The sequence below is a fragment of the Cyprinus carpio genome, chromosome B6 (genome assembly GCF_018340385.1).
Source record: "Cyprinus carpio isolate SPL01 chromosome B6, ASM1834038v1, whole genome shotgun sequence".
NCBI classification, from domain to species: Eukaryota; Metazoa; Chordata; class Actinopteri; order Cypriniformes; family Cyprinidae; genus Cyprinus; species Cyprinus carpio.
The window spans coordinates 10,965,021-10,989,155 of record NC_056602.1 but is presented as its reverse complement, the minus strand read 5'-3'; the positions used below and the strand labels follow the sequence as shown (position 1 = coordinate 10,989,155).

Sequence of the window (24,135 nt, the reverse complement as noted above, 5' to 3'; positions counted from 1 at the left end):
AGATCACAGATTCAGAGATGTGGTCTTGTTCCATGAATGCAATTTGCTGAAGGGACTTACTAGTGAAATTGAGTGGCAACTATTATAAACACCTTGATGTAGAAACCATAGTTAAATAAGATAATGATAATGCAAAAATGATTCTCCAAAAAGTTCTTCAGAATCTTACAAATTCTACACTTCGTTTTTCAGGCTCGTTCTTATACAGTCTATGGTTTTTACCAACCAAATAGTCAAACAACGATTTTATAAGCAAACAGCGCCCTCTTGTGTACATTTGAAAAAAACTGTGACATTTTTACTTTTACGCAAAATAAATAAATAAAATAAAACTCTGCAGCAAATTTGTTTTTTATTTTCAGCTTTTAAAAAAATATTATTATTACATTTCTTTTTATATAAACTGTATTAGAACATTTGAATGTAGCATGAAAGAATGTACTTATTTAAATGAATAATTTTCTACATATAGCCTAAGGATATCAGTACATTCAAAATTAGAAACAATCGCAGGTAATTTTTGTAATATTTTGTCTATTGACAACTCTTAGTTCATTAGTTGATTCATGAATCAGTGACGTGTGGACCGTTGACGTTTCGTGGTTCCGCCTAACGTTAGTTAAGTTTCGTTTTCATTGTAAAGGGCGCAGTTGAGAAGTGTGTTGACTCAGTGATCGCTGTGATCTTGGACGTGTCACAATGGCGGAAAATATGTCTCTGCTAGGTCTTGAAGACGAGTTGACGTGCAGTATCTGTTTATGTCTATTCGAGAACCCGGTGAGTTTAATCTGTGGACACAGTTTCTGCGCCAACTGTCTCGAAGCGACATGGAACGACATGATATCATCTCTGTCCTGCCCTCATTGTCGAATGGTGTTCCCCAGTAAACCCGAACTAAAGAAGAACACCGTCCTCAGCGCGGTGCTGGACGCCTATAGAGTAAAAGCGGGTGTCTTTGAACCGGTCAAGGAACATTTTGAGGTGAAAAAGAAAGATCCAGATGCGATCAAATGTGACAACTGCATGGAAGCCAAAGCCGTCAAAACTTGTCTGACATGTATGGCGTCTTATTGTGAGGATCATGTCAGGCCTCACCGGGAGAATGCCATTTTTCGGGCGCATCAACTGTCTGATCCGCTGCCAGATCTGATGGAGCGTCTCTGTTCAGGTCATGGTAAACTGATGGAGCTCTACTGCAGTCAGCACCAGAGTTGCATTTGCAGTACCTGTTTGCAGGACATGCATAAAGGCTGTGAGTTTATCACGGCAGATGAGCGACGCTTCAAACAAAAGGTAGGGCCTATTTGTAAACCTGAATGTAGAAACAGATGTGAACAAATATTATAGATAATCTTGATAAGTGTTTTTACTGTAGCATAATCTACTCAAGTAATATCACACGAGCAAGAGCGCAGGTGTTCCTAATTCTGACCCCCCTGCCAAATTAGTACCCAAATCGCTACCTGATTACGTAATCCTAGCCCCTCCCCCACACCTGACATTACTCCTAAACCTACCAAGTAATAATCAGAATTGGGCACCGGTGTACCCGGATATCAGTATTCTGTAAGGTCATGTCACGTTTCAAGTCACAGTTATTTGTATACAGGGCTCTAGACTAACTTTTGCACTGGTTGCACTGGTGCGCCTAAATGGCTAAGGTGCACCAGCTAAAAGTGCACACACATTTTCGACTGCATCGCATTTAACACCGCAGTTTTACAAGTTCACTTTTTTTTTTAAATCGCTGTCCATATAGGCAATATTGACTTATAAAAAATCAACTAAAAATCAATTCAACATAAAATTATAAATTAAAATCACAATTCTACAAGAAAGGTAACTTACTGAAAAAGTGTTGGTGCTTAAAGTGCTCCACTGAGCTGAAATTTAAACTTAATAAATAAAATAAAAAGAAAATCTAAATTAAGTGTTTTAAGGGCTTCAAACTGAACATCTCATGAATCAATGTCTCATGGACTATCCTCCATTGCAGTCACATGCCCCTCGGATGGCCAACTCCTGTAGTTTGGCCTTCTTGATCTTTGGCCTTGGCTAAACCAGCTGGCCACACTCTCTCTAGCATCAAAATCGTCCAGACTTGGCCCTTCTACACTGATTCTGATCAGATCTTCCACTGTGTCTGAATGAAGGGATGCTCTAGTGTCTGATCTAAACAGTTAAACAGTCCCTAAACAGCTTATACTACTGTCTCAGCTATTAAAATAGTTCAGTTTTGTTTGTAATAGCAAGGTGATTATATTTCGTTTCGGGTTTTTTTTTTTTTTTTTTTTTTTTTTTTTTTTAAGTTAATTTAGAAAAACGTTTGAAGCATTTTTTGTTTAAATATAAGTTATATATTTTTTTGGTTTTTAAGTAACGACCAAGCGGCCAGCATTAGACAGTGAGCCTATGTTTGATCAATTTAGCCTTCTCAAATCATCACGACTCGCCTAAAATAAAATCTATAGATATAAAAAAGTTCAAGCATATAACAATGTTTAAACGTTAGACCCAGATAAATGTGCGCTATATCCAATAGTTTGTGCGGAGAGCTTCAGGACATGGAAATGCCAGTGTGATAATTTGCATTTTTTTCAGTGGATACGCCGTCATTTTTGCACATAAAGATAAGAGTAATACATCATTCGTTACTGCAAAGGGTCTTTTATTTGTGTGCACTCACAATATCAACAAAATGTTATGCTTTTATAAAATAAAGAAAACAAACACGATGTGCTTTCTGCATCTCGTCTTTAATAGGAGTACAAAAAATGAACCGAAACTCAGTGAAAACATGCCTCACAGACATAATAAATATATCTATAGAAAGCTTTAAATGATTACTTAACGAAATAAAACAAATCGAAAACAAAAACTCTTTCATTATAATCATAATCTGTAAAGATGCATTTCTCTCTAAAGGCGCGTCTAATGAGATGGCGAGTCAGGATCAGCAACTTCATTCTTGCAACACAGACTCAGAAAACACTTGTTTATTAGTAAATAATTCAAATATCTCATTACTATTTCCCCCTGTCACATTTATGGTAATTACTTTTGCCGGTGTCTTGCGGCAAGCTTGAGCCTATTTCGTGTATTTGAACGCAGAACTGTTCAGCTGCGCTGCTGAGGGCGGGACACTAAACACCGTCGAGCCGCTCTTGACAGTCGCGGTAGCACGGTCTCGTGTTGTTTCCACCAGCACGGCAATTTTTTTTTCACTAATTGATGGATGTCTAAAATATAAAAGTAAGGAGAAGTCTAAAACAGGCGGGAGGCCCGGCCTGCGTCTGAACTATGACGTGAAAATTATCTCGAGGGGCGTAAAAAAGTCCGGGCCCGTCGGGCTCGGGCTGAAATGCAGGGCTCCAGTCTATATTCGCAGAGACTCATTCACACCTCCAAAGTCTCAGACACACCTATCCAACCTATAATTGAACCTCTATCACACACTAAACCCATGATTTTTTTTTTTGTCGCACCATTGAGAAATTTATCACACTCTAGAGCCCTGGTTATAACCCTTTTATACAATACAGATCGTTTCAAATTAGCTTCATCAAAACAGTGTTGCAAAATTAAATTCTAAAATGGCTGAAGAGCAGCTCTACAGAAGACAGTTTTCATTATTCGGCTTAATTTAGGTCAGTGTTGATTCAGTTTAGTTCAGTAACACTGTCAGTGTTTCAGTCCACCAAATAATAAATAAAAAATAAAACAGAAATCAGTAAATATACATCCAGACTTACAACCAAAACAAAGGTGGGTTCGAGTCTCGGGAAGCAGCGATTTTTTAAACAATTTTATAATAAAATTTTGAAAATGGGTGGGGGGGGGTGTTCACTACTCACTGCTGTGTGTGTGCACATGGATAGGTGAAATGTTCTGCACAAATTCTGGGACTCCATCCTTGGCCACACATCACCTCCTTACCTTTCCAATAATAGATTTTGACAATGTTATGTTTATATGTATATATCATAAACTGATTTAAACTGACCCTAAGCAAAATAACTTAAGCATAGTGTCCAATAATTATAATATCTGCTTGTTTGTTTTTAAGGGTTTGTATTATTTGATATGTAAACATTTAGTAGGATTATGTGGTCTTAAACATACAGCAATGAAGGGATTCTCTAAAATTGTTATTTTTAAAACTTTTTTAGACCGACCTGACTGACAAGCTCAACATCCTTGACGTCAAAACTGACAAGAATCAGCAGGTTATCACACAGATGAAGGAGCAACAAATCAAATTAAAGGTTTGGAAATGTTTATTTTTCTTTTGAAAACTTTAGCAGATTCAGATGAAGAGATGACAAGATCTGCATATACAGTTTTAACTCTCACATACTGTAGGTCAGCATGTGGAGCTTTCATTTCCTTTGGTTTTGCTTTCCCAGGAACTAGCTACAACCCGCAAACGTATTCTTGAGGCAGAATACAGGCAGATTAAAGAAATGATTGACCGGAATGAGAAAGAAGCCATGCTTACTATCGATAAGGAACAGGAGAAAGGTCAGAACAAACTGGTCTCCATGATAAAGAAATTTAATGAGAACATCGAGAAGATGAGTAGGACCAAATCTGAGATCAACATTCTGCTGGACCAGTCGCAGTCACTAGCATTCTTAAAGGTGATGAAGAGTGTGATTATATGACCAAATGTTGAAATACATTTTTAATTTTTAGTACTGTTATTTGTGCCTTAGATGTATATGTGATTAAATATTGTGTGTGAAGCCCAGTGCTGGTCTAGGATCTCTTACAAAAACTAAAAGTCAATTCAAGATACGTAGATTATGACTTTACCAATCTCTGTCACAGGCCTCTGTGGATTTGCCCTCAGTGGTAAATTTTGAGCCCCATAACCCTCGTGTGAATGTGGAAAGTAAAGAGGTGATAGCTTATCATTCCTCTGCAGTTGCACTGAAGGAGTGGATCACCAAATTAATGGAGCAGCCATTAGAAAACAGAATCTCTGTACTTAAACCAGGTGTGTAAATGCAGAGCTTGTGTAAATTGTTCAGCATGTTTTGATTTTTGTGTACAGCAACACCACACATTGTCATAGTGCATGCTAAAAGTTCTGATATACATATGTTTTTACAGAGTTTGAGAAATCTGTTCTTGGCGCAGGTGAGATTGTATTTTGAAATAATTTGTGTGAAAGTCTGGTACATACTAATCATATAAAGCATTTTTATACAAGTGATTTTGTTGCCAGTTATATGTTGTTGAGGTTATTCTAGGGCTGGGTGATATGGCAAAAAATTAAATCTCAATTTTTTTTATTTTTTATTTTTTTTTTGTGTCTTCTTCAGAACATTTGACCAATTATCGATTTTTATTTACATTTAAGTCATCTTAAAAATGTAACTACATTTAACTAACATTTGTCACCTTAACAATATGTAACATGATAGTAACATTCTCTATATTAACCGTCTATTTAAAGAAAGTTCTATTCCGAGTGTACCACACATTAGGACCCCGATCAGACAGAATGCATTTTTTGCAGTCAGAGGTGTCTTTTTTTTTTCAATTGTTTTCAATTGGCAGTGAGTGTTTTGTGTGCTGTTTATGCGCCCCGGGGGCTTTGCGTTTTAGCCACCTGATGTGCCTTGTGTTTTGTAGGAGCGCTCTGAATGCCCAACATCATTTGTATTTTTTTCCATTGTCCAATCGAATGAATAGAGATTGTTGTGGTGATGGAAGTTTACAGTAAAGTAGAACGTCTGGAGAATGCAATGATGTAGGAGACTGTCGCAGGTTACAGCTGACTTCAGGAGCCACAACTACCACTATGTTTAAAGTTTCTGCTAATATGGCAGTTTACTTAACAGCAAATCAAATATTCTAGTGCGCTCACGCTTTAATCATTGTTTAGACTGACAGGAGAGCTGATTCAGTGGTTGGCTAGCAACATAAAAAACTGCAGCGCACTGCACAGTCCGTTGCCCCATGCATTTTCAAACCTGAAAAACGCGTTCTCTCTGTTCGGGGCCTAAGTTGTCAACATGATATAAAAGTAAAACAAATCACTTGATAGATATCTTTTTTTACAGAAAAGATGTATGAAATATAAAGGCACTTATACAAGCTTGTCTTAAACATGTATGTTATGAAATAATACGAGATATGCTAAAAAAAAAAGAAAAGCCAAAATTCAAGGCAATTCAAAATCACTAAAAGTGTAAGACCTGTAGACCATTGTCTCGGTAGACTACATGAAATATCAGACATAGTTCTTTACAGGTTTTTGCATTCCACTGCTCAGTTTTTTCTATATAAACATGTGCTTGATGGACGCATTTGACCATTGCACTCGTATCTCTTGTAGCACCTTGTGCATGAAACAGCATTCTAAAAACGCAGTGCTCAAGTTATAAGAAGTTCTGCTCCCATCTCTGTGCATTTTTTCCTATTCCTCTGCCCCTGTCGTATCTTTTTCAACGCAAAAGCACAATCTGTGTAAATAGCCCCTAGAAATATATTCTGCTCACTTCATAGAGTGCATCACACGTGAGCAGTTAATCATGTGCACCTTCATGCGGTCGGATCATTGTTTTCCCTTAACTGATATCATTAGCATATTGTCAATGTGTCTAACTCTAACATTTGGTAATGTATCTATTTACAGTTGTGATTCCTTGATTTATAAAAAATTAAATTGTGGCAAAACAATTTTATCAATTAAATTCAAATTAATTGATAAAATAAAAAAGTAAAATTCGCCCAGCCATAGGGCCTTATTATTCTTAATAAAACTGCTGCCAGAAGGTTTGAACCACTTCTCTAATCCTCAGGTCTAGGAAACCAATTCCCAGGAATCCCAAGTGAGATTCCTGCCCTCCTGCCAAATCCAAGAGAGATGTGTAAGTAATAACTCCCATGCAATTAAATGGACTTTTGTTGCCTCTTGATTCAGTATAACCTAAACCCATCCATTCATCACTATCTTTCCTCATTCATTTTTCAATTATTTTTCTCCCAATGTTTCGGGGTAATAACATGAAACCTTTGCCTTTTCCAGTTGGAAAAATTCAAAAATAAAATGTTTAATTCACTTTTTTTTTAAATATCCATGAAATGAAGACACCTTAAAATTTCAGGAAATTGTTTTGTGCCATCTTAAGTTAAGTGATTTTTTTTAATTTAAGACTATTTTTCTACCTCAACTTTTGTTATTTTTGTCAACGCTGTTACAGACACAAAGCGTTACAAAAAAAAAAACCTGGAAAGGTGACACCTAATAGCTGTTAAGTACTCTGAAAAGTAACAGGGCTGACAGTTACAAGTTTGACCATTTCAAACTAATTTGCTAATTTCTAGCTAATAGTCAAGTTCACAAAAGCACGTTGTACACATTGAAAAGGATGTTACTTGTAGATATTGATTATATTATATGTGAAAAATAAGTGTTTGAATTTAGAAAAATAGAACATTATAGAGGAGTAAGAGAAACATGCTTTTTCTGTTTTAAGTGTTGGAATCCTGAGAGATGTCACTTGAATGTGCCGTTATTTTACACTGGTTTTTTGATGAGGGTAACAAGGCTGACATGAAATCGGGGGGCACCAATAAAATTATTTTTAATTTATAGAAAAATGTACACTTATGCCAAAAACATTGCTTAACGATGAAACTGTATTTAAAACGATATGCAAATGTGATTTTTTTTTTAAAAATTATTATTATTATTTTTTTTATATCATTTTGCCTTTATTTTGCAAATTAAAAATCCTGCTGAAAAAGAAAAATCATAGTGCGGGACAGGCCAAAAACCTTACCTTACCCTTACCAGCAAAAATGCTATTTAAGTTATTAAAAATAATGTTTCATTGACTTTAATTTTATGTAATTTTGATGAAAGAATACATAATATTGCCGTTTTTAAATCACAGATTTATTTGTTGTTATATTAATTCTATGTTTGATTATTTCTTAGGGATGCAAAAAGCACCGATTGCGTGGTTTGACCCTTCAGCACATATGATATCTCCCATTCCAAGCTGTGGTCCCAAGGCCAAGGCTCCGGGAACTAAACAGAAAAATATCAGTAAGTCAATGACTTATATATTTTTAAGTAATATTTTGAAGCCAAATGTACCCCTTCCTCTTATTGTTCTTCTATTTCTTGATAGGCAAGACTGCTAAAGATCAGAAGGATCCCAAAGAGCGCAAAGACCAAAAGCCAAACAGTAAGCTCCATGTGTTCATTATTTTACAACTGTATATTAATATTTGCCTGATTACTGTTATGTGTGTTGAACATATTCACACCTAGTGATTTGATTAAAAAAGGAGGGGCCTGTGTCAGTTTATGTTTCACAGAGATTTTCTCAAATTGTTCTGAAAAGGAATGTGAATCAAATTAATGTTTTTTAGAAATGATTCTAACATTATATGTATATCCTCTTTGCCAGGATCTAGGAATCCTTCTAAAGGAGCAAATCCTGGTTTCTCCAAAAGCATGGAAAACTTGCTTGACATCACAGTTAAAACTGTAGACATACCTGACATAAGTATGTGGAAAATGTTCTTCTTCAATCTTGCCATCCAAAATTGAATCTTTATTGTAAGGGGTCTGTGCTCCAAAACTACACAATTTATTGTAATTCCAGATTAGACTGCAGATGCTACTCTAGAAGTAGAAAAGAAATATATCAGACCAGGCGTTTTTAAATTATTGAATGTCAGGCAGGGGTGATTTGACTATATATAAATACACACACACAACACATAGTCAGGTCCATATTTATCTGGACACTAACACAGTTTTCTTAATTTTGGCTATGTATGCCACCAGAACAGAATTAAAAATAAAACAATCAAGTAGAAACTGAAATGCAGACTTCAAGTTTTAATTAAGGGGTTCAACATAAATATAACACAAAATGCTTAGGAATTACAGCCATTTTTTATACACAGTCCCCCCATTTTCAGGGGCTCAGATATAATTGGACAAATAAATATAATAATAAATAAAATGTTTATTTTTAATATTTTGTTGAGAATCCTCACTTAAGTCTGGAGATCATGGACATCACCTGAGAATGGGTTTCCTCCTTTCTGATGCTTTGCCAGGCCTTTGCTGCAGCTGACTTCATTTGTTGTTTGTGGGTCTTTCTGTCTTCAGCAAGTGAAATGCATGCTCAATCCGGTTGAAATCAGGAGATTTACTTGGCCATTGCACAATATTCCACTTTTTTACCTTCAAAAACTCCTGGTTGCTTTTGCTATATGTTTTGGCTCATTGTTCATTTGTACTATGAAGCGCTGCCCAATCAACTTTGCTCCATTTGACTGAATCTGGGCAGAGAGCATATCCCTGTACACTTCAGAATTCTTCCGGCTGCTTCTGTCTTCTTCCACATCTTCAGTAAACACCAGTGACCCTGTCCATGAAACATGGAATTACAGCTCTATACGTATTAAAGAGCTGTAATTCCTTAACCTTTCCTCCAATTTGGAGAATACCTTCAAATTAAAGCTCAGAGCATGCACTTTAAGCCCATATAGATTATATAACTGTAACTGCAAATGTTTGAAACAATGGTTTCATGAAATGGCAAATTGTTGAATTTTGTGGGAAGCGACAGATGAATCATAGTTGGCTAACAGTGCTATTGGGAAATGCATCCCTGATTGTTCGGATTTGTTATACTAATGCATTAATAAAATGAGCTAACCTTTTATTCCCTTTGAGGCAATATGTGGTTTCTGAAAGCTTTTTATTTCCTCTTTCTCTCATTACAGATCGGCCTGCTGTTTTACCAGATGTGCTAAACTTTGTTAAAAGAAGTGACCTTCTTAAATGTGAGTTTGACACAGTTTAGATTTTATCCACTTGTTCACGTTCATCACCTGTATGCTTGTGTTTCTTCTGTCTAGATGGCACTATCCTCAATTTTGATGTCAGAACAGCTCACAAGCGGATCTTGCTGTCTGAAAACAACACCAAAGCCACAGTCTCGGATGATCCAGCTCATTATCCAGATATTCCCCTTCGATTTTCTGTCTGTTCCCAGGTGCTCTGCACAAAGGGTTTCTCTCAGGGCCGTCATTATTGGGAGATCAAAATGAGCAGTAACAACTTCTGCGGACTGGGACTTGCATACGGAAGAATTGACCGCAAGGGTCCCTCTAGCCGTCTGGGGCGTAATGCAGACTCCTGGTGTGTGGAGTGGTTTAACGTGAAGCTTTCTGCATGGCACAACAGCATCGAGACGGTGTTGCAGAATCCCAACCCAAGCCGCGTGGGCGTCTTGCTGGACTGTGATCAGGGAAGTGCAACATTCTATACTGTGCAGGACCGGGCCTACCCTTTCCACACATTTGTCTTTCCTTTCACTGAGGCTGTGTATCCCGCCTTCTGGATCTTCTCAAATGGCTCTTCTGTCTCTTTGTGCAAGCTCAGCGTTTGAAAGTCTCTGTAAGTCGAACAGATATTCATTTTGGAACACAAATTAAGATATTTTTAATATTCTGCCATCTTTTTGTCCATTCAGTGAGTCCAGAATGTTCAAGCTTCATGAATTCTTTGAAGGATTTTCAATAGATGGGGAAGAATAATGACGGTATATTAAAAATATCTTTTTGTTCCAAAGATGATCAGAAGTCTTTTGAAATGGGTTTGAAATGACAGGAGCATGAGTAACAGATGACAGAATATTAATTTATGGGGTTTAATCAAGCCAGGTTTGATGCAAATAAACTTTGGAATTCTAATTCAGGTGTGTTGTGACTACAGAATGCATAAAGCAGTCTATATCTATAAATGTCCGGTTATGTCTTAATGTGGCCATAAAAATAAAAAAATTGATGGATGATATCTAAGGGCAGGCTAATGCAGTCCAACAGTCACTACAGACCTAGACAGCAATCCAGCCCACATGGTTTACACACGGGCCAGATGTTGGCCAACACTATATTGCTGTCTGGGAAATAAACCTCATCAAAGTGAAGGGGTTTGTACTGCATTTGCAGTAATGACTATAGTTCTGCTATTATATGGCTGCTTACCAAATAAAAGTAAATTAAATATTGATTTAGTCTGAAATTACTTAAGAAGAACAAGACTGCAGAGTGATGCAACAGACACTAGCTCAGCTATGCTGAAAATACTTAAGTTGAAAACAGACAACAGTCAGTCGAATTATTTAGTGGTCATTATTCAAAAGAATTTGACTTAATTGCTACAATTGACGTCACTGATCCAGAAAAGAAAAGAAAAATTTTGGTGTACATATGTGGTTTGCAAATGTTGACACATTACTAAATCTTACTTTGTTCTGTGAATTTTGTTATTTTTGCATATTTTACTTGTTAGTTGTTTTTAGAGTTTAATTTCATCACATGATCACACTTGACGTTTGTTGGTTTAATCACATGGGCAAAGTCCACCTGCAGTGTGCTCCAGATAGAGTTGTATTGGTTCCTGATCAAAGTATCCTCGCTGGGTCCGGGTCCAGTCAGTTTTTAAGCGTGTGCAATTCTGTCAAACCAACAAGTGTAAATGTGTGTTAAAAATGTTAATAGTGGAAAGAAAAGTTATTAGTAAGGCATTTATTGTTTGCTTTATGCAATATAACAATTTTGGTTGATACATCATATAGAGTAACTTATTATTAAAAAAATGTAAATGACAATATTGTACATTGTTGAGGAGAAAAATATACATAAAGTAAAATATAAGAATGATACCAATAAAGGCATTACATGACCAAGTCTCATATACAGATTAATTTAACATAATCTAGATTAATAGTTCTTTCTCTCTCTCATCATCTGTTGTATTGATCACATTTGTGAAATTGTTATGGGATGACTTAATCCTGCTCCTGTAATGGTGATGGTTCATTTGTGCAGCTCACATTGTTTTCAGTGCTGAACAATAAAAAAAATTAAATAAACAACATTTTTGACCAAAGGAATTCTTTATGTTCTAACGTAATTAAATGTTTTGGCTCAATCGTCTCTAACTTGTAATATATGGTGGTATGTTATCTGGGTATACAAACAAGCCTAGTTACACATTAAACACAATGCCAGGAGCAGCTACTGTCAAATAAAAACTAGGCTTCATTTGCGTTTGAAACACATGACATAAGCCATGGGTGTTAACCTTGTGTCATGTTTCTAGCGTACAGAAGTCTGCAAAATATTTCAACCTTCAATATTCAGTACAGAGAATCCCATTTCATCTAACACAAACAAACGTTTCAAATGATAAACTATCAGTATTCCCAAGGAGAATAATATTCATTTCAAAACCTCTTTGACACGTGTGTAAAAAGAAAAAAAGAGTGCAATTAGAGTTGTAAAGAGCTGTGTTTTCCTCACAACCACTGCTTCAGTATTTATACACAAAAACATATTCGAAAAAGTAATTTTTATTGACACTTAATCAAAAAAATCACAATTTTGATTTGATCCTTTTTCAAGGTATAGGAGCATTCTCAAGTTTGCAGACATTACTAAACTTTTTTAATAAAACTAATACAGCAGTCTACATTTTGATAAAGATAATTAAATGGGAAAATATTTAGTCTTTGAGATAAAAAAACACATACACTTTATAAAACCACTCTAAAAAACCTATCATCCAAAAAAAAAAGCAAAAAAACCTCCAACAAAATTATGTATGAAAAATGGCTGTCATCTAGATTACAGTTCTCTTTAACAATCTGTAAGATTGTTTCAGTAAAGTCACTCTAAACATGAAATTAACTAAACCAAATTATAAATGCTCAAATACATTACATCAGCAAAAACCTCAAATTAATAATAATAAAAAAAAAATGTAATGGATAATATGTCTAACTCCTGCAAAGAGAGGTGACACTACTTCTGGGAGAGTTACCATAAGGAAAGCCACAGATGTAGATATAATTATATGAAACTTGTGACATTACATACTACCACTCCAAAAGCTGTCTTAGTTTTCAAGAACATTAATGTTCTTATGCTACAACTGCACTGAAAGCAGAAAGACTTGGAAGAGTGGGACTTAAGGAAATACTCAGAAACCCTATAAGGGTGGTTATATTCTAGGCAAAGTCTATTTTACTCAAGCAGGATGCATAAAAATGTAACAAATCTCTATGGAAATGTGGAGAAAATGAACAATGAATAAAAGAACAAAAATGCCTGATAATCAGCATATGTGAACAACAAAAAAAGAACGTTATCTTAATCCAGTGCTCTAAAATATTTTACTGCCATTTCATAAACTAAACCAATAACACGTGGAACAGTTGCAACATAAGATATCAATGGCACGCCTATTCACAATCCACTCTAGATTCAAGCAGTGCAAAGGTGTTTCACAAAAGAAGTTTACAAAACATAAGGACCTAAACAAAATTATTGCACAGCTTCATTTACATATACAACTCAAATACAAGATTTCTGCAGTGAGTTGTATTTTCACAGACCTGTGGCACTCAAGATCAGTGCAAAACAATTGTGTCCAAGCAGCTTTGTTACATTCTCCACTGGACTGAATTTTCTTTTTTATGATTGCCTGAGCTCTGCTTACATCAAACTATAACTTCCATTGTGGACTAAATATCTAAAACCTGAGCCACTTCTTTGAGCTTCCGGGTAACACTCCCTGGGAGAAAAAAAAAATTATTCACACGAATCTACAAACCTGTTTAAACAGAGATAGACACCTTGTGGTCAGATTGAGAACTGCAGGAGCAGTGCGTGAGAGAGAAAGGGGCTTTTAAACTCTCAGAAATAACTACTGCAGATGTTATTACTAGAGCAGCACATGCACATTATGCACATTTACATTTATGAAATCAGGGTGTCTTCCTTTCATGCTGTGCTACTTTCTGGGGTGGGAAAAGCACAGACAGAATGATTACAGCCTAACTAAGACACTGTCACAGTTTCCTGTGTGTTGCTAGCTGTGTCAGTGTGATCGGCTGAGGGTTCTTCAGCCTCTGAGGCACTGGAGTCATCATCATCTGTGTGTTCTGCACTGTGGTACAGCATGAGGGCCTGGGTCTTATGGGTAATGGTGATGGTGCATGGACCTTGCGCCCATGGCTCTCCATCCACCTGCATTGGCATCCGAGAACTCTTCAACACCAGCTACCACAAAAAAAGCAAAGGATAAAGAGGACAATGAGGACAATGGAAGCAATCAAAATCAACAAAACAGCAATGATATGCAAGTGCTATGACAAGTCTCAGTTAGCCTAACGCAGTACACATAGCAAGGGTTTATTATTTATTAAGTTTTTTTTTTTAATTATCTAACATTACATTTACATTTAATCATTTAGCAGACGCTTTTATCCAAAGCAACTTACAAATGAGAACAACAGAAGCAATCATATAATAAAAAGAAAACAGACAGACAAAGAATAGGGCAAGCTAGTCTTAGATGCCCCTTTTTTTGCTTTTTGTTAATTGCATAATAAATAAAAAGAAAACAAATTGATAAAATACTAAAATAAGCTAGTGTTTGTTTTTGTTTTTAAAGAAACTAAGCAGTTAGTAAATTAATAGAGTGCAAGTCTAAAAGTTTATTCTTTTTTTTAAAGAATAAATAAATAAATTGACATATATATGATTATACTGACTGTGTACTGAAAAAAAAAACCCAGGTTAAACAAAATTGCTATAGACACACCTTAAAGTGGAGATGTTGTAGTGTTTTGAGCGCCATGGAGATGAACCATGACTCACACTTAAGCACCATTTAAGCTGTATGAATAAAGAACATTTGTATTTCTTACCCGTACTGTATGTGCCTGTCCCAGCCTCACAGGATTGGCCAGTTTCACCTGGATCTGTGCACAGTGGAATGAGCCATAAACTCCCACCACCTCTAACAAACCATCATCAACACTAAAGAAAGAAAAATGACATAAAGAAAATACTAATTAAACAGGCAATATTTGCAAAGGTCATTCTACAAACCCGATTCCAAAACAGTTGGGACACTGTACAAATTGTGAGTAAAAAAGGAATGGAATAATTTACAAATCTCATAAACTTATATTTTATTCACAATAGAATATAGATTACATATCAAATGTTGAAAGTGAGACATTTTGAAATGTCATGCCAAATATTGGCTCATTTTGGATTTCATGAGAGATAAAAATTCCAAAAAAAATGTTGGGACAGGTAGCAATAAGAGGCCAGAAAAGTTAAATGTACATATAAGGAACAGCTGGAGGACCAATCTGCAACTTATTAGGTCAATTGGCAACATGATTGGGTATAAAAAGAGCCTCTCAGAGTGGCAGTGTCTTTTAGAAGTCAAGACGGGCAGAGGATCACCAACTCCCCTAATGCTGCGGCGAAAAATAGTGGAGCAATATCAGAAAGGAGTTTCTCAGAGAAAAATTGCAAAGAGTTTGAAGTTATCATCATCTACAGTGCATAATATTATCCAAAGATTCAGAGCATCTGGAACAATCTCTGTGTGTAAAGGTCAAGGCCAGAAAACCATACTGGATGCCCGTGATCTTCGGCCCTTAGACGGCACTGCATCACATACAGGAATGCTACTGTAATGGAAATCACAACATGGGCTCAGGAATACTTTCAGAAAACATTGTCGGTGAACACAATCCACCATGCCATTCGTTGTTGCAGGCTAAAACTCTATAGGTCAAAAAAGAAGCCATATCTAAAAATGATCCATAAGCGCAGGTGTTTTCTCTGGGCCAAGGCTCATTTAAAATGGACTGTGGCAAAGTGGAAAACTGTTCTGTGGTCAGACGAATTAAAATTTGAAGTTCTTTTTGGAAAACTGGGACGCCATGTCATCCGGACTAAAGAGGCCAAGGACAACCCAAGTTGTTATCAGCGCTCAGTTCAGAAGCCTGCATGTCTGATGGTATGGGGTTGCATGAGTGCGTGTGGCATAGGGCAGCTTACACATCTGGAAAGGCACCATCAATGCTGAAAGGTATATCCAAGTTCTAGAACAACATATGCTCCCATCCAGACGTCGTCTCTTTCAGGGAAGACCTTGCATTTTCCAACATGACAATGCCAGACCACATACTGCATCAATTACATCATCATGGCTGCGTAGAAGAAGGATCCGGGTACTGAAATAGCCAGCCTGCAGTCCAGATCTTTCACCCATAGAAAACATTTGGTGCATCATAAAGAGGAAGATGCGACAAAGAAGACCTAAGACAGTTGAGCAACTAGAAGCCTGTATTAGACACGAATGGGACAACATTCCTATTCCTAAACTTGAGCAACTTATCTCATCAGTCCCCAGACGTTTGCAGACTGTTATAAAAGAAGAGGGGATGCCACACAGTGGTAAACATGGCCTTGTCCCAACTTTTTTGAGATGTGTTGATGCCATGAAATTTAAAATCAACTTATTTTTCCCTTAAAATGATACATTTTCTAAGTTTAAACATTTGATATGTCATCTATGTTGTATTCTGAATAAAATATTGAAATTTGAAACTTCCACATCATTGCAGTCTGTTTTTATTCACAATTTGTACAGTGTCCCAGCTTTTTTGGAATCGGGTTTGTACTCTGATCCAGATCTATAGGTATGAAGTTTTATTTAATTCCAACCTAATCTGGACAAAGTCAAGTTTGTATATTAGAGTATAGTAGAGTATATAAAGCATATAGTAAAGTGCTATTTGAATTCTCACCGTGTTGGGGGATAGGGTTCATCTCCCATTCCCTCCCACAGTCTACAGCCACCGCCCCAGTAGCCGATATTGCACACTATTATCCCCTCCAGACTGGGCAAAGTCACATGTTCTCCATCTAGCTCCAGCTAAAGAAGCACAATTAAGCATTATCAAGCATTAAAACTATAATAATGCAGCATCTTCCATATTTGTGGACCAAAAGAGAAACTATAAACTCATAGTTACATCTAGAAACAAACAGGATTTTATACACTTTTGGTCAGAGCTGTGGTATAGCGGTTGCAGCATGTGGATGCAGGTGACAATCTCAAAAACTGCATTTTGTGTTAAGCTTCATAGCATTAAAATACTTTCTCCTATTTCAGGTTTATGCACAAAAAATGTAAAACACTGCTGGGTCTGCAGATGTCAGCTTCTGTCACATGGCATTTGGATTTGGATCCTTATACTATGCCCTATAAGTATGTACTCTTTTTGTGAAAAAAAGTACATACTTTTGAGTGTGTAGCAGAATAGTAGGCAAGCTTTGGGACAAACTACTTTGTCATAATTATGTCTTCAACAGAGCACTCTGTTGCCATCCTATCACCATTTAAACTGCCTGACCTGTCAATTATCTTCTCACAAATAACATCACACACATTTAGTTTAATTTAATTTCCTATGGTATTGGAGAGAAATGATCTTTCAACTCTCCTCATGTGTTTGCATAATACTGCATTTAAAAATGAATGACTAAATGTATCTTTATAAAAGATCTCAATGTTGTTGCAGATGGAATATAATGCAGATAGCATTAAATAAATATTTTTTCTAACTCTACTTGCCCATCGGTCTCGCATATCCACCATGTCTGTCATTTTTTAAAACTTTTAATTCATGTTTGTAATTCTAGTCTAATTCTTATCCAACACACAATGGGTTGTGGGCAGGATGAACCGTTAAGAGTGTGCACAGATCTGGACTTTAAATTTCCACCAGAAATAATTAACCATACAGGTATGCCTCTGGGATACTCATTTTAAAAAACTACAATTTGGGACACACTTATTCTAATTTTGAATATTATTTAGGATGGACAGTATGTGAATTGGGATGCAGCTATAGATTCTTAAGGCTAGAATACACTACCAAACAAATTGACATTAGTTGTCGAAGTCAGAGCCAGTCCGCAGATTTGAGTACACAGATTTAATTGAAAATCACATAGTGTGTTGATCACAGTCACACAATTATTTTTACATCCATAAAACCACACCATCCAATAATACTAAGGCCATTATTCCACTATGACCACTTTTCAAAAATTACTGTGATTTAAAAAACACTAATCATTTTAAAACAACATGTAGTGTATTCCAGGCTTAATTATTTCATCATTATATCATAACTGTACACTACAGCAATGAAGCAGGACGTTCATGTCTAAGCTAAGGCTTCCAAAGAACACGCTAATCATGTGACACCAACAACAACAAAGGAAACAAAATTAGAAAACACTTTGCCCTTGAATCACTTGTTTCAGTAGGCAAATTAAAATGTTTACCTCAATTCTCTTATCCAGATCTTTACATTCTTGCACTAAACAATCTTTGGTGCCATAGAGAAAATACACTGCCTGTAAGAAAAGACAATTGTCAGTACTATCTGCCATGAATTTACAAACCACTTCTGTTTTTAATTAAAAAAGGGGGAACCTAGCAGTGTGTCGATACAGGAAAAGTTGTGTAATAGTCCTACTTGTAGTAGATAGATACGTTTTTATAGGTACAGTGAACTTACTGCATTCATGTTTTATTGCAAAACTCTTCGGCTACTGAGATGAGACATAGTTAAGATTAGGGGCAGGTTTAGTGTGGTATGGCTAGGTTTAAGGGTGGGTTAAGGGGCAGGGTTAGGGTTAACAGTGTATAAATGCATCTAAAGGAATTAATTAAAAAAAAAATTAAATAAAAGATATACATTTATGTACACAATAAGTGCACTGTATCAAAAAATTAATTTAAAAGCTAGTACATAGTAGTTAAAGACATTTCATATAAAAAGGGTCCTTTTTTATAATTGTGTATGTATAAATCAAATCCAGAGTCATGACATTTTCTCAGTTATATACAGTCTTTACACTGAGGAAATTATTTTGAAACAAGTAAACTGTAAGAAACCTTAAGTTAAATAAAGTAAAATAATTAGATAGTTTTACAGATATAAATGTTTTTACATTGAAATATGCAGCTGATCACATAGAAACAATCTTAGATGCTTTTTCGATTTAATGCCCTGAAATGAAAAATGAAAAGATGGACAGGAAATGCCTCAGACCTTATTGATGATTCGGCTGGAGAAAAAGGAGGGCGTTTTCTCTCTGTGCGCATGAAAGTTCAGTGCCATGAGAGCATCAGGACCCACTGAGAAATAATTATTCATGGACAACACCTGGCAAGAAAACAACTTCATGATTGACTTAGTAAATACTGTGTTTCGTGGGATTTTATGCTAATAAACAGGCTGTGTTAAAATTTGCTGGCCACACAAATAATTTCATTTGAATTCTGGGGTACATCCTCCTGCTGTTTGATCATATATTGTATACACTGACCTTTGGCTTACGAAAATAGTTTCCTTTGGAGACAACTTGAACTTTCCACCTAACACATTAACAGCAGAAATACAATATAAATTGAATGACAAAAGCCATTCCTCGTAATTCAAGACTTTACAGCACAGCCAGGGTCTTACCTGTCCATTTTGACTACCTCGGCCTCTAAAACATTCCTGAGCACCTGTTCTACTGAAATCTCTCCAGCATATCCTGCTCCGCATCCTAAAGAGTTTGATAAATCATTGCCTGTGCCCAACGGCAGGATATTCACGAGAGGGATAAACTGATCCTGACCTCACAGAAAGAGAAAGAGACAAATACAGACAATATTTTAATAACCCAAGAAACATGTCAATGTCCTTATTTAATGAAATAACACCACAAATGTGAATATAAGCATCACAAAATGACATTACAGATCTTACTAGCAAGGCAACATACTGTACATGTACAGTCATTATATGAAATGGTGCTAAAACACATGGGGTGGGGGGAAGCTTGGTTTACATCCACAACAACTGATTTTAATATAATGTATTACATTGTCAAGTCCACTCAACTATCTGGCTACAGCTCTCACCTTCAGCTTCATGGTATCAATGGCATCCAGAACCCAGCCTACTGTGCCATCTCCCCCACACACCAGAACACGCACGCTGCCTGGGGGCAGAAGAGTACACAGCTGCAGGGCTTTAGAGGGAGGCAGCTCAGAAAGATCAAACACCTGGAAGAAACCAAAAAACGAATTAACTAAACTTCTTGTTTTAATCATTAGATAGTAGGAAGAATGTGATCTATCTTTCAAACAAAATAAAAAGAGCCAAGAGTGTGTGGAAACAGAGAGAGACTGGCTGATTATGTGAATGTAAGAACAGACTCAAGTGACACCTGCACGGGGTTCAGGAGGGTACGAAATTCTCCCAGCAAAACGTTCCCCATGTTGTTGCCACTTCTTGTGTTTGCCAAGACCAGAACGGGAGTCCAGCCACTCCCACAGACTGCAGCAAGCTGCATGCAAAAAAAAAAAAATAAAAACAATAAATAAATAAATACAATTTTACCTATTAAACAATTGGTCAGGTTATTTTCATTATTTTCATTTAGTCGACTGTGCAAGCATTGATCTATTTTGCAACATTTCAAAACTCTTTTGTTTGTAATTTTGTCACAGCTGTGTTTTTTCAAATGTTTATGCATCTTTTAATTTATATATTTGTTTAATGTATAAATACTTTTCCATTCGAATAAAAGCCTGTCATTTTTTTTTTAAACACAAATACTGCATTATGAATGGAAATAATGCAGTGACTCAATGCTGAATGCTGAAAAAGTCAAAGGTGTCAGTCTAAATCACTTTTACACATCTGACTGTCATTTATTATGCTGCTTTTTATCAATTTTCTAGTTTGATTATTATGTGTTTGTTTCAACAATAAATTACATTTATAATTGGCAAAATTACATTTGAAAAAGGAAAACTACACAAAAACATAATCTCCTTTAAAGTTCTCAACCGGTTACTACTACTGTATATTATATACGTAAAAACAAGCACAATGAACATGTACATCAGCCAGGAACTTACAATACAAAATGGTGAAAAATAGTGCAAAAGTATGTAAAATGGGACACACTTAGTGTTTCATACTTAATGCTCTCTACTAAAAATATCATAATGGTTTCATAGTTTTGGCTAGCTGTACACGTTGGAAAAATATACACTACATTTAAACTAGCACTAGAGATTGTTATTTAAAAGAATTAATAAAAAATAAATTAGTAGAAATAAATAGGCATTTTATTCCCTGTTTTTATACCTCTGGTTTAAAACAGGCGTGTCTCCTTTAAGACAAAATAAAAAGAAGAAAACTAGTCATTTTGGCAGCTTGGTTTCAACAAAAGCTGTTTATGGACCAATAATCTCTGCACCCTGCTTAAAAAAAAAATAATTACAACAGAGACAACTTTTTTTTTTTTTTTTTCTTTTTTTTTTTTACAGAAGTTTGTATTTGGATGGATCCTCACCTTGCTGTACTCATCAGGGTGTCTTCGGCGGAGTTTGTTGACTTGATAGAGGTAATACGGAGGTATGATAACAGAGCGGAACTCTCCAAGATCACACAAATCCTCATTTAGACTAGAAAGGCAGTCATCATGCACTGTGGTCTGACACCATACACACCTATATATATTTCAAAATAAAAACAAAAATTGTGAGTGAGGGCACACCCTCTGTAGTAAAACTCACAGTAAGATTTCTTATTTTGCACATAATATACTGTTAATAAATAATAAAAATTGGTGCAAATAATTAAAAAAAGATTTTAAATCAGCACATATTTTGGTTTAAGACTCAGCAAAAGCGTATCTAGCACTAGTTTAGCAATACCTTTGACATTGAGGATTGAGGTGGAAGGAGCTGGTCATAATAGCTGGATTACAGGGATTACTGACTCTTTAATCAAACTATGCTTTAGAAAGATTGAACACAAGAGAAAAGGACAGGCTTCTTGTTTGCTCTGTTTGTTCGACAGTCAGTTACACATTTTAAAGTGCCGCAGCCTCAACAAAAATGGATTTCAACAGATGGTTTCAAGTTCTGTTAGGCTGTGTGCTCTCTGCTGCTATTGAAAGTGTCTAAAGTTGATGCCATTCTGCCATCGTTTTTAGCTTTAAGATGTAAAAACACTTGTCTGTTCTTTAACATTTTCTCGTAAATATCGACTTTGACTTCTGTAGAAATGGAAGATCTAGGAAGGTGGGCATCAGTTTTTTTCAAAATAATTTGTTGATGTTGTTTATAGTTAGAGATACTACTTGTACTTTCTCAACTTAAAAAGTTCAAACCCATGCTAAAAGCTTGTTTTGTTTGCCTTGTTCTTTCCTCAATACATACACTGATTCTTATTAATTTTCACAAACCGTTCATAAAATTTTAACAGCTTTAAAGTTGATCATGAGAAAATGCAGTTGTTCTTTCTTCCTATGTTAATTAAAAAATGAAATTTGAACATCAATTTTTCTTTTAGCCATTTCCCTTTCATATTCTCTTCAAACACGGTTGTTCATTTTTGTCCAAAATTGTGTTACAAGTTTAATATATCATAATAGGCCTATATGACTGCTTTAGATCCTGATTTAGGCTATTTCACATCATAATTATTATTTTATTCTGTTATATGAAAGAAAGAAAGAAAGAAAGAAAGAAAGAAAGAAAGAAAGAAAGAAAGAAAGAAAGAAAGAAAGCTCATGGTCATATTAAATACCTATAGTCACAGAGTTTAGGTTGAGTCCCGCATTGCTGTTTGCACTTGGCACAGTAGCTGGCGAGGGGCACATTTCCCCTGACCCACTGATGGTGAAACCTCCCATCTGTCTGACTCTGGGTCATGATCTCCTTACATGAGAGGATGCGATCTGCCCTCTGTATGCACCCCTCATCCGCACATATGCCGCAGCAGTCACAGAACGCCCCCTGCAGGATGGGCTGAGAGCACACGCAGCAGTAGGTGGGCTTGTTGAACAGGTCCGTGCAGTGCCAGCCGTGTTTGCTCTTTCGTAACAGATCTTTCAGGGGAACTTTGCGTTTGGGACGCTGGAAGCTGCACCACAGTGTGATGAGCACTGGGACCAGAACAGCAACCGTGGTCCAGAGGAGCAAGGTCCACTCTTCCCTCAGCTCTTTAGTACTCTCCTCCATAGCCACAATTCTAATTTTACAGGAATTTCGTCATGCACAAGTCAGAGCAGATGAAAATAATCAGTGATTGCCAGCGGTCGTCATTAGTCAAGGTGTGGAAGTTTTAACGTCCCACAAAGATCTTCTATGTCTAACCCCACCCGAGCAGCACATCATCATCGCATCGCCAGGCAATGCACCAAAACTGAATCACACTGGTGTTACAGCACAGCCATCGTAAACGCCTCCTTGTTGTCAAACACTTGGTACAGCAAGACAAATTGTATGCTACTTACAGCAGATAAAAGCATTCACGTATACGTTCTAGCTACATTTTGTTTTCAAGGGGAAGATCCCGTCTTCATCTTTGTTATCCACGCATTTTAAAAGTGCATTGAAACCACTGGAATAACACAAAAAGCGATTAAAAACCTTACAAGATTCATCTGGTTCAATGTACGGAAACGGAAATGATGACGTAGGTTTATGACGGAACATGTTCAGTGACCAATAGGAACACAATACGTGAGACAGAATGAGAACCGTAACAGTTGCACGATATTTATGCTTCACGTGATGACAGTTAAGTATCATGTAGCCTATCGTAAGAAAGAAAAATGATAAATGAGGCATAATAATGAAATAGAGGAAAGTGTTACAAAGTATAAATGTTACATTAAGAATGCTATGGTTAATAATACTGAAAACAAGCCCTGGCGTTTGTGCTTTTGACTACCCCATGATGTATGACTGCAGAAATAGATACATTTTATTGATATTTGATGGGGCAACATATTTTGTGTAGGAATAAATCGTAAAGAGGTTTGTTTTGTTGGCTCCATGTCTCCAAACAAGAGGTAAAAAGCACAGTGTAGCCTATTTACACAAATAGCCTACTTTAGTTAAAATAGTATGTTGTGAATATCACTTTAGCAAAGTTTGTGCTATTTTGTTTATTTTGATAAATAAAATAATTTATTTTTGTTCAATACTGTTGTTAAAATTTTCATTTTAAAAATACAGAAAAAAAAAAAGATTCTGAAAGCATTGAAGGCGCTCCCATAGTAGGCCTAATTTAATATAGCTTTACCGTAGTAACAATAAATATGGTATTTTGATGATGGTTCCATTATAAATATGGTGACAACTGTAAAAGTCAGCCACCTATTTATCATCAGGTTAGCTAT

At 36.1% G+C, this 24,135-nt stretch overlaps 2 protein-coding genes across 4 annotated transcripts; one reads left to right on the top strand and one right to left on the bottom strand.

Moving 5' to 3' along the window:
- Positions 1-598: 598 nt before the first annotated feature.
- Positions 599-11,926, top strand: trim25 (tripartite motif containing 25). Of its 3 annotated transcripts, XM_019106083.2 has the most exons (11): positions 600-1,293; positions 4,170-4,265; positions 4,407-4,640; positions 4,831-4,999; positions 5,116-5,142; positions 6,813-6,881; positions 7,955-8,065; positions 8,151-8,207; positions 8,433-8,531; positions 9,766-9,825; positions 9,901-11,926. In XM_019106083.2, the coding sequence occupies exons 1-11, from the start codon at positions 700-702 to the stop codon at positions 10,431-10,433; spliced, it is 2,049 nt and encodes a 682-aa protein (XP_018961628.1). In that variant the 5' UTR covers positions 600-699; the 3' UTR covers positions 10,434-11,926. The 3 variants fall into 3 exon arrangements, with proteins under 3 accessions (XP_018961630.1, XP_018961628.1, XP_018961629.1); XM_019106085.2 differs by lacking the exon at positions 8,433-8,531 and having other exon boundaries at positions 599-1,293; XM_019106084.2 differs by lacking the exon at positions 5,116-5,142 and having other exon boundaries at positions 601-1,293.
- Positions 11,927-12,636: 710 nt separating this feature from the next.
- Positions 12,637-23,450, bottom strand: LOC109092018 (diacylglycerol kinase epsilon-like). Its single transcript, XM_042725689.1, has 11 exons — positions 22,536-23,450; positions 21,295-21,451; positions 20,158-20,277; positions 19,850-19,993; positions 19,407-19,564; positions 19,267-19,315; positions 18,990-19,103; positions 18,217-18,288; positions 16,668-16,795; positions 14,763-14,874; positions 12,637-14,112 (listed from the first exon to the last, which is right to left on the bottom strand). Exons 1-11 carry the CDS (start codon positions 22,967-22,969, stop codon positions 13,891-13,893), a joined length of 1,710 nt encoding a protein of 569 aa, XP_042581623.1. The 5' UTR covers positions 22,970-23,450; the 3' UTR covers positions 12,637-13,890.
- Positions 23,451-24,135: the final 685 nt, after the last annotated feature.